Source organism: Hesperophylax consimilis, chromosome 21 (genome assembly GCF_061612785.1).
Source record: "Hesperophylax consimilis isolate HC1 chromosome 21, BYU_Hcon_1.0, whole genome shotgun sequence".
Classification (NCBI taxonomy): domain Eukaryota; kingdom Metazoa; phylum Arthropoda; class Insecta; order Trichoptera; family Limnephilidae; genus Hesperophylax; species Hesperophylax consimilis.
This window is the reverse complement of record NC_142856.1, coordinates 3,877,527-3,889,601: the sequence shown is the minus strand read 5'-3', so window position 1 is coordinate 3,889,601 and position 12,075 is coordinate 3,877,527. Positions and strand designations below refer to the sequence as shown.

The 12,075-nt window shown below is 31.1% G+C and overlaps 1 protein-coding gene across 1 annotated transcript in view; it reads left to right on the top strand.

The window, feature by feature from the left end:
* Positions 1–12,075, top strand: part of LOC149413528 (synaptotagmin-10-like) — a 456,392-nt gene that overhangs the window by 133,302 nt on the left and 311,015 nt on the right. Inside the window, exon 2 of the mRNA XM_089644730.1 lies at positions 1,946–2,069. Coding sequence (XP_089500856.1) covers positions 2,002–2,069 — 68 coding nt within the window. The 5' untranslated portion in view covers positions 1,946–2,001. The remainder of the gene's footprint in view (positions 1–1,945; positions 2,070–12,075) is intronic.

The window sequence follows — 12,075 nt, the reverse complement described above, 5'->3', positions numbered from 1 at the left end:
AATTGTTAATACTAGAAATAACAATACTCGTATTCAAAGTGTGAATAATACTCGTAGTCAAAGTGTGATACAGTTAAATATGACTGAAGAGGTTATGATTGGATTACCTCAGTAATAAAGCAAAGTCCAGGCAAGGTTGGGTTCTTGGGTTCAATTTAAATTCAATTTCTTTTACACAATTTTCGTTGGAGAGTTTTTTTAATACTATCTTCGATGATTATATTTAACAATTTGAGGTTTTACTCGATAATTTACTCCACAATTAGGATATATATTTTTTCAATACATACCTTTTTGACGGTGTTAGATATGTTTATTTCATTGACCTATAAAATAACGATTTTCAAAATTTAAGACAAAAAAACATAACAATCTGCCTCAAACACCTACATGAAGCAGCTCGAACACAAAAAATAATATAAAAATGATTCTGAAAGTAGCTATCAGAACTCCATCAAAATCTTATTATCTTATTATAAATTTTGGCCAGAAAAATTATAATATCCATCATAAGCAATTATTAACAGCCTGAAACATAAATATATTTTGAAAAAATCTTACGGTAAAAAATAAATGCCGCCGAAGTCAACCATTTATTTTTTCCCGGAAGTTTTTTTCAATTTATATTTGTGTTTCAGGGTAAATATTATTGCTCATAATAATTGTTATCCTTTGTGCTTTGCAGAAAACCATATCTTGTAAACATATGTTATTATGCCCTTTCAAATGAAATTACATCCACAATGGAGATAAATTAGTTTAAAAATAACAACAAAATATGGCTAACTAAACATGAAGATAATGAAATCATTGATATTATGAAGTAACATCAACACAACTTACGGACAACAAACATGAAGATGATGAAATTGTTGAAATTATGAAGTAACATCAACACAAGGCAACAAACATGAAGCTGATGAAATCATTGAAATTATGAAGTTACATCAACACAACTTATAGACAACAAACTTGAATTTTTAAACTTACTCATTTTTTTGTCGAAATCAAATACGTAAAGATGAATAAATCATGATGCCCATACAACAACCAACAGTCAGTATAATATAAAGAGTTCTGATAAATTTCATCTACTACATGTAAAAAGGGGCTTATACTTTAGCGTTATCCAGTTCCATCTATAATATCTGATAGAAATATGGGATAACACAAATATTACATACTTAAACTATTTACAAATAATAAAAAATACAGTTATGAAAAACTCTTCAAGTATCCCAGATACCTCGAAGAAATGAACGAAGAAATGAACTTATTGAAAATTAGAAAATTTTACGAATGTAACATATGTCTCTTAATCTACAAAACACAAAATGGACTAATACGCTCGAACACAACATGTATAAAGACGTCAGAAGAACACAAACACAATACAAAACAACATTAAAAAATATACACAAACATTGTAGGAGAAATCATAATTAATTGTGCACTAATACAGAAGTACACAAACACTACACAATACATTAAAATAAATTGTACACTAATAGAGAAGAATATTTACACTATACACATCATAATAAATTCAACACTAATACAGTAAGGACTGAAAGTACTGACAATCTCTTTCCCGATAACCTGAAAACGGAGAATCGAAGAATATATTTTAAAAAACGATTCGCCAATCTTAATATGAGTGAACAAAATCGCCATGTCTTCTAATGTAGAATAACTGTAAAAATATGATGTATTATTTTTATATTATGTAAAACTATTATTTTATTGTGTATTAAAGGGTGAATTTTTATATTTCTTTAACTATGTATAGTAAATATATATATTTTGAATATATAGCATTGAAGTTGATCAGTTTTTCGGTTCAATGAAACGTTCACTTTTATAAATTTTATTATTTCTTCCACGTGGTTCATAAAGATTATTACTTGTTAATTTCTAGAAATAACGTATATTTTTGTTGTTGCAGGCGAGTGGTACGGTTGGATTGTATACCAGACTGCGGGAGGGCTATCGCTGGTTGCGATGGCCCTAGTTCTGCTGGCTGCAGTTGGATACCACTGTGCCAATACATGGAAGTGGATTAAAGGGAGGTAAATATCGCACTTTACTTAACCGCTCGAGTGATCGCGTCAACAACTGGAATATGAGTCACACCTCTGAATTTTAGTACTGAAACATATAAACTGATTATAGTGATATATAGCCAATGAATTCACCTATATTTTACTGTTTATAAAATATTTTTAGGATTTATAAAAAAAATCGTAAATGCGCGTATTATGGCGTGCGATCACATTCCGAAAATCGCTCGAGTGGTTAATAACGTTAAACCATAAAATTGTTATACACATCTCTGGTTAGAAGCCAAATTGAATATAATTCACGCATTTGGTCTCATTTTAACTCTCATTGCTGACAAATTAAAAAATTAAAAATATTTTTTTACGCCTTGTTAATTTCAAAATTGGTATTCATATAAATTAAATCACTCATGTAAATTTACGAAGTAAACTCAATTTATAGAAATTATCTGAGGCGAAAAATATTTGATCTCTTTTTATTGTATAACATTACTAATTCAAGGCTTGACTGCCCTGACTCTATAAGTTTGCTGTCACTACATATATCTCCAAAAAATACAAAATGGAATATATATCTCACAACAATAATTTCGTGTTTAATTCTGTTATGGCGAGAATGTGTTGGCTGGACAATGAGATTATACATGTCGCTGATATTTTCATTTTAAATCTAGACACATTTAAAGCAAAATTAGTTCTTGTAAATAAAGAATAAGTAATCATGATTTAAGCATTTGCTTTATAATTCGAAATATCTTTTTTAATATAATAATAACTTAATATGTCTCTTGTGAAGTATAAAGCTGCACTAATAACACATTTTAACGCCTCTTATTTTAATGAGGTCACTACAAAACAGGTTTATGTTTTTGCTTCTTTCTTTATTGTTACTTTATTTGTTATGTTTTAATTTAATTCTTTAATTTTTCACTCATCAAAATTAAATATTGTACTAAGTATGTATAAAAAAAATTATTTTTACACGTATATATTTCTAGGTTGTTTTAAAGATAGTATGATAATAACTTAACAAATTTATTGTTTTTTTGCTTTATTTTTTAGATCTTTTTTTATTTATGGTTTACTGTTGTTTTCAATTATTTTTTATTATCTTTGTGTTAATCCCAGTAGTCTGTTAATAAATAAATAACTTTAGATTACATTTACGGTACCACCATGCATTCCATTGATATCCTTGGTGTAACTCTAAGGGCCCGTTCCCACTTCCGTTTTCAAATCGGAGGCGGGTCCCGTTTTAAAAACGGACGGCCAATGGCCCTGTTCACACTACCGTTTTAAAAACGGATCCGTTTTAAAAACGGACCATACTCTACGAAAAAAAATAATTGTCGATTCAACAAAAACATGTTATTTGCTCATTCTTCAGTAATGGTGCGCAATGGACGACGATGAAGCTCTTGTTGTCATGTTGTACTTATTAAAAAGAAGGAAAAAAGTGAAAAGAAAATTTTGGGTACACCCAATCATAGCCGAATGATTTTCTGTAGGAATTTTCCAAGTGTTAATTGGTGAGTTGAGAAGTGATGAACTAAAGTTCTTTAATTATTTTAGAATAATAATGATTGGATTATTTATATAGCGCCGTTTTCACCATGAAAAATCACCTCAAGGGCGCTTAATGGCTTAAGAGAATGTCTATCACTTCCTTTAACCATCTACTGGAATGAGTTTCAGAGAACTTAACATATCAAAATACAAAATTGAGAAAGTGCATTTGTCCTGAAGAAAGGCTATCGATATTTTAAAGTAAGAAAACAATAACAACTCAAATATTTTTTATTATGTGTTTGTTAAAATAATAAGCTCTTCCGTGCATCTCATTAAAGCTTTAAAATTTAAAAAAAGTAAACTTAAAAAAATAAAAATAAAAATTTTGATGTACAAAAGTTGTGTACACCAAGTGTTTTGTTTTTATTTGGTTAAAGATAAAATATTACCATACTCTTTCTTCGACCAGTGGTATTAAATTTTCGGGATTTATTTCCTTATCCATTATTGTAGTTTTGATTTATTTACTTAACAAAATAACCAAATACAAGCACGCAGCGTGCCTGCTTCCTTGCGACAGGGAGCGGGCGGGGAGGGGTCGGGGTTTGGCGGGGACTCTGCCGGAACGACTGGACGACAAGTGTGAACAGCTCCATACAACACTATGAGCGAGCGTGTTCCGACACGATTTGAAAACGGACGCGCTGCGTAGGCGAGCCATCCGACAAAAAATGTCGGATCCGTTTTCAAATCGTGTCGGACAAGTGTGAACAGCTCCATACATCCACTACAGCCACTAGGGCATCCGTTTTTAAAACGGGACCCGCCTCCGATTTGAAAACGGAAGTGGGAACGGGCCCTAAGAGACCAGTTCAGGCACGGGGGCTACAGCGACATCAGAGTCAAGTTCGCCTTTCAAATGCTGGGCGTTTTTTGATTCTGGTGATTTTTTAACTATTTAATTGTAGAATTTTAAAATCCCTGTATAGTTTTCATTGATCCTATAATAAAAGAAAATTAATTGACCTACGTCTTCAGGTAATGCGATTAACCTTAAATTTATAACAAAAATAATAATTTGGTGAACCCAAACAGTTTGAATACAACATGAAAATACTGTTTGTGGGTGAAAATTATATGGCCTGAAACACTCATCCACATTGGAAAATCTCCTGATAAAAGATACATGACGCCAACGGGACTTGAACCCGTGTCCTTTCGATTTCCGGTCGACAGCTCTGACCACTGAGCTATGGCGGCTTATCTCTTCTCTCTCTCATCTCTCCTTCTTATAGTTGATAAAAAAATTATGTAAATCAAATTTAATTATGTTATTAATAAGTTCTGCAAGCGTTTTAGTTTGTTAATTATTGTGACAGCTATTTCGGCAATCAATGCCATTTTCAAACTTCACGGCCACGTTGTGACTTATTTATATGATTCTACTTAGCTCCGCACAATTTAAATTTTAATGATGTTTATAATAATTTATTACCGGTTAAACCGATTTACTTAGAAAATAATAGTGACATTAGATTCTCTATTCTCTTGGAAACTTTGAAATCGGTTTTTTCCACATTAAATTGTAATGTTTTCTTTTTTTATAAATGATGTGACTAATGTGTTTATCTTACTTTAATGTGTTATATTGTTGAATTGTTAAATTAAAGTTGGGCGGGGGTAAATAGAATCATATAAATAAGTCGACTAAGCGTGGCCTAACCAAGGTTTGAAAATGGCCTCGAACAACGAAACAGCTGTCACAATAATAAAAACTAAAACATTTGCAGAACTCAACTAAACATTATTTATTTTTAGAAATTAATTATTAAAAGAAATTAATTAACGGATTTCTACGAACTAAACGCAAACAAAATTAATAATGGTTCGTATAATGTTTATTGGACCAGTGGGTCAACAATCAAGTCTATTTTTGGAAAGAAAATTCGGAGAAAACTCCATTTGTGTGCTTGTGTCGTTTTTTTGACGCTGTTATATTTATTACAAAATGGTCCTATTATTTTCCGGCAGGAAAAATGAGCACCATCTTAATACGGAACCGGAACGTAAAAAACAAATTGGTCAGTGAGTTTGTCTGATAGTTGGTTGTGTATGTATTGCAGAAGAATGTTGTAGTTTGTCTTGTATTCCTAGTCGGCACAAGGAATTTAATAGTGGCAACGATGGCAGGACTGTCAATTAAGTTGTTAATGACTCTGTGTAACACAACCAGTATGACATAATTCTCCTGTCGGACAGTGTTATTAGATGCAATTGATTCATCGAACTGATGAAATAACATTAGAAAAACAACAATATTTACCTACTGAATATTTTTTTAAGCTCATAAAAAATAAAATCACGAACTCCATTACCACCGATCACATTACCATGAGAAAACTAATTAGACTGAATAAAGTAAATAGCAAAATGTTTGTCGTTAATTTTTTTTTTTAGAGAGATACTCGTCCTTAACAATATGAGATACATGTTTTTCAAACCTTATAACACCTTATTTCCCAGAAAAATTCTACTTTTGGGACGTTTTTATGATATTTTATATCAGTTTTGACTTAATTTGAATAAAGGTTTTACATTTCTCGAAACTATTTCCATTATAACTACGTTAGCTATGCCACAAACTGTATAATTATTTTATAAATTAGACTTTGTCAAAAACAAAATGAAAACTTGAAATATTTTATTCTCTACAATCATTCATTTTCTTTTTTCGAAAAAAATAATACAAGATTTTTTTATTTTATTATTCAAAACAATATTAGCGATTTTACATGAAAATTTGAAACACTAAAATCAGGAAACGATACGATCTCAACTAGGACTTGAACCCACGACCTTCGCCTCGCCGGGGCACTGCTCTACCAACTGAGCTAAAAGGACCCTATTTATTTCGGTCATATAGCACTGTTTCACTCTAATTCGAATAAGAACTACGAACATTATCTTCATTTTCTCACCTCACATTTTTACTGGCCGCTATCTTTATGTTTGATCTTAAGATTCAGACCTGCACCCCCACAAATTGAAGGTCCTGGATTCTGTCCTAGATGCGACAGTTTCTTTTTCTGATTTTATATTTTAAATTTTCATCAAAAAATTGCTTATATTGTCTTCGACAGTTAAATATTACGATTTGACGTTTTACTCATTAGGTTATTTCAAAAAATGAAAATAATTTATTTTATTTAAAAATTACAAATTATTTTTAACTAGGCAAAATCACATTATTTTGATATAACTCATTTGACATTATTTTTGTCCACCCTTGGAATGCCAGATGTAAAATGCCAGTCACTCACGGTACGCCGGCTGACACTATTTTCCTAATAACTTACTTGTTTTTTGTAAAATTATATTTTTATAAATTGAACTGTCTTACCAGATAATGTGTTCATTTATTTTATCCCTTAAAGTTTCCAAATGATAGCTACTTATATCCAGAGAAATATTTTTTTTCTCTGATCTTGTAAAATATATTTAATGAAGACATTTGAAAAAATTCTTGGTTTTTATAATATTTTCCAGCTAAATAAGCGTTCTTAAGTAAATCATTTGTAAATAAATAACAGTACTGGCTTTTTAAAATTGGAATTAGGACATTTGACATGGAATTTTGCGACGCGCTTTTTCAAAGACAGGTGACGAAATGAAAAGCTAGAATAATATTAACGTAGGTACTTTATTTCCTTGCCAAGCGAATAAAAAATATTTTAGTATGCTAGGAGCATTTTTTTTCCACTGGAAAAAACACGGCTATATCTCGGCAGGCTAAAGGTTAAATTTGAATAAAATTATACAGAGTCATAAGATACGTACTTGACTTACTTTAACCAGTAATTCCTGACATTATTTTAAGTAAAAAACGTATCTTCGATGAAATTTTTTTTCCAACAAAAAACATTAAAATTCAGTAGGAATTGGACAGCTAGGGTCAACAATATGTGAAAATTTTAACAAAAAAAAACATAAAATAGACACCGCTGACCAAAATTTAATTTACATTATTTACTCCAAATATCGTCAGGAATCACTGGTTAAAGTAAGTCAAGTACGTCCCTTAACAACCTGTTAAAGTAAGTCAGGTACGTCCCTTAACATCCCGCATGAAGATTTATTTATTTTTATATATATAAATTACAAACAATACAAAACAAAATTAACCTTTGTCTGTCCAACTGGGAAGGATTCCCGTTTCAGGACAGCCAAATTGTGTATTTAGTACATAATATTCTTACAATGGAATGGCGATGCTGTCAAAACAAATTTTGAGAACATTATTGATTGCATTCAAAGTGACAGGATGGTTTCTTGAGGTGATGTAATTTATTACCAGGGTCAATTTGAATAACATTAGTAATTGCATTCAGAACAGATGAATGGTTTCTTTCGGGACATCACAAGTCTGAGATTCTTTCCAGGGCATTTTGGAGAACATTTACAATTGTATAGTTAGAATTTGCACATTTATAAATCAGTATAAGACATATGAAACCTATAGTACTATATTTTTAGAATTTCTTAGGTGATAGAAATTACATATTACTAGACAAGAATATATGCCGTATGACATGAATTTTCAATTAAAAATTTCGAATCTTTATTTATTAAATGGCTAGTCATTATTATACAGTAATCGAAATAAAACCGCGCAAAACATTCGTAAATTTTAATTTAAATAATAACAACAATGAAGATCAAGTTATTAGGAACGAAAATAACATTTTTAAACTTGAAATAAAAAGTTACTTTAGATCCTTATCTCTCTTAAGTATAGATAGTTACACAGTTCTCATAACGTATTGAATATAATCAAAGTGCGCCATATCAAACTTTTACATCGTGACGTCTATGTCGACATTCCAATAAAATTCAATTTGATCTTCGAATTCCCCTTTCCCTTCAACACGTGTACCGAGTGGAAGTTTTACTGAATCCATTACAGGCGTGTTTAACTTCAACCTTTAGAAAAGTCTGCATCCGAGAATCTCGCTTACGTTGGCCGACTGCAAATCTCAAGATTGGCTAACTTTGAAGCTAGTTTCACATTTCACAGTTGATAAAGAATTCTATTTTAGAAGGGTGAACGGGGAAAGCAAGTGTAAAGATAATTTATGGCGTGAAAGTAAACAGTAGAAGAGGAAAGGGATGTAAATAATAAATAGTTTTTTTATTATAAAATGCTTAAAACAACACCCTAAAATAAAGTCGGAATCTTAACGACGTAAGTCAAGAAGCCATGTAAAAAAATATGCAACGCGCGGCTGTGGTGTATTCGACAGACCTACGGTTGAATTTGCCATGGCAAATCTGGGAATCTTAACGGAATAAGTGAAGTAGTCATGTCAAAAAAATGATCTTTACGTGGGGTTTATTTTAAGTATTTCTGATGATTGTATTACTAAATTCTCTGATATTTCTAAAGGGATACCTGTGGAAGTTACTAAATAATCATCTAGATAAATAAAATCCAGTGCTTATGGCTAATTCTATAGTTGAAAACGTTTTATAAAATAAAAATTTCTTCTAACCAATTTTCATAAGATATTTTCATGGTAAGGTACTGTTTTTATTAATCCTTAAAAAAATAACTAACATCCGTGGGTATCGGTATAAAAAATAAATATGTATCATGTATATTATCTTTTTGAATTCGTCGGAATTAATTAAAATGTTAGACTCGAGCAAACCACCGTTATTGACGCCTTAAATTCTAATGAAGGAACAGTGTGCTGAAAAGGAGGAGTCGATGTAACTGTCGTGTATCTATCTACCTTCTTTATTTTGTTATTGATTTTTTTTACATGGAACAGATATAAAATGCTGCCTAAGATAAAATGAAAATAAAGAAAAAATAAAATACAAGGAAATTTTATTATTTATTATTAACTGTAAACAAATTAAATCCCACAAAGGCAAAGCCTGGTATTACAATTATTTATTCCTACGATTTAAAATTTTAAATTATACCTTAAATATTAAGTATTACATAAAGTCTTAGTTTTCAAGGTAGAAATATTTGTAAAATGGAATTAATAAGGCACATAAAATTAAAATAAAAAGAAATAGGGTTCAATTCTGCTTAAGTAAATACCATATACCTTTATTAATACCGTTAAGACTTAAAATAAAAATATATCTCTTCCAGGGATGCTGCAAAAGGTTATTTTAATAAAGGGATAATAATTGAGATCTAAGTAAGAAACTAGCAGAAGTTCCCAGCATGTGCAGAGTACGTTTTTTATGTTAAAACCTGTTTTTTTTTTAATAAATAAATAAATTGCCCTGGCTTCACACAGAGTTTTAATAAGAAACTAGCAGAAGTTCCCAGCGTTGCCCTAGCTTCACACAGAAACTAGCAGAAGTTCCCAGCGTTGCCCTGGCTTTACACAGAGTTTTTAGAAATCAATATTTACAATGATCATCCTCTTGTTTTTGAGGGTCAAGTGCGCCAAATTTCATCAACCTCGGAATAAAACTGTTGAATTGTGTAAAAATTAAAATCCCGTAAACGTCTTTCGTTCGTCACTATGCATAACTTATGAGGAAAATGAGAGACATATTTCTATGATCGTATTTATTTTGTTTTGGTAATTTTTATGATGACATTAAACAATGTACAGGGTAGTGAAACAGGCAATTTATAACTATTAAGACTCCAAATCACTTTAGTAAAGAAAAATACACCGAAATATGAAAAATACTACCGAGATATAGTATGGCTCTGCGATTTCTGAAAGAACTGAAAATAGAATAATTGATTTTTAAGGAACCAGCTTGTATATAAACAAAATGGATAACAATAACAAAAGTATTGACAAAATTCTGTGTTTACAGGTAACCACTGAAGTATCATCCTACCATATCAATAGAGTAACTGTCTTATCATATAATCAGTGAAACATAATTAAGGCAGGATTCAGTCAGGCTTCAAACCGAATATCTTTATATTTACAACATATAGGGCTTTAACAATCCATTTTTAAGCAGATTAAGTAAACTATCATCACCCGCACAATTTTTCACTCAATAACTTTGATACTTTTCCGCCAAGCTTACTTTTTAGACCACCTCAATACCTACACGACGACGCACGAATAACCCATGTAACCCATGTGTGGAGTTATGACTGATTATTTTGTCGTACAGGGTGAATTTCGGGTGACCGGATAAATCATCACAATGATAATTCATCACATCTTTAACAAGTTATATAAGTCATGGAAAGTGATGAAACAAAAACTTCATTAAATGGGTTAAGTAGGTTAGGTTAGGTTAGGTAAGATTAGGTTAAAAAAAAAATTCATCGTTTCGAATGACTTTATATCACATTTTAAAGGTGTGTTGAATTGTCACTGTGTTGAGTTATCATGGAAACGAATTTCGAGGCTCTTATCTGACCGCCTCTCCGTTTGATGACGTAAGTGCACTAACAAGTAACGGACAATGGTCTATTTTTAGAATATATGTATGTCTTTTGGCGCCACAACCCTTGGGCCACGAGATAAATTTAAATATGTGACTACAAAAAAAGCGTTTCATTGCTAACTCTTGCGGGAACTCAGTACGGGAGCCTTCTGAAAAACGTATTCAACTATCTTAGCCGTAAACTTTAAAGGAATATCTTCATTATACTAGTTTCGAACAAACTAAAAAAAATCGAAATTATGGCCCTGATGGCTATCGCGGGTGTAATCTGCACAAGTTTCAGTAAAAAAATGATATTATACACATTGAGAGAGCACTTTGCATGTTCACGGCACAGCCTTTCTTAACAGACTGGTCATGTACAGTTGTTGTAATTTTACTGATGTAGGTATGTACTTCACACTATCAGAAAGGGAAAGGTAATTAGGTTATAGTTGGTAGAATGCAGGAACATATGTTAGAGGGAGATGCATATAGTTGCGTCAATATGACATTTTATTTTTAATTACTAGTTTACCCTAGTCCTATGAGGTATCGAATATTTATGCACATCACTACTTATTCTGCGGTCTTTAAAAATTGATTTGGACAAGATGATATATGAATACAACGTTATTGGATGCCAAAAGTATTTAGGTAAAGTAACGATAAATAAATAATCTTTAATCATTGAAAGACAATGTTAACGACTGTCAAACGGAAAATGTGAAACACAAAAAGATTCAGTCGTATCTGGTAATTAAACCCAGGACTTTTTTAATACCGGAAAAATACTCTGATCACTGAGCTAATTCGATCATATGAACTTACGGCATTTTTGGAGAGCTACCAACATTATATTTTATGATTGAGTTGGTTTATATTACGTTTTATATGTATAAATTAATATACAAATGGTTAAATTTGATTGTTTCTAATATTTAGGCCTTAGACTTTCAGGCATATTTAGGTATCTATATAATGGCGACAAAAGACTATCAATAACGGTGGTTTTTTCGAGGTTCACCTTTTAATTAATTCCCACAAATTCAAGTCTCTTAACATTTTTTAATCTCTAATA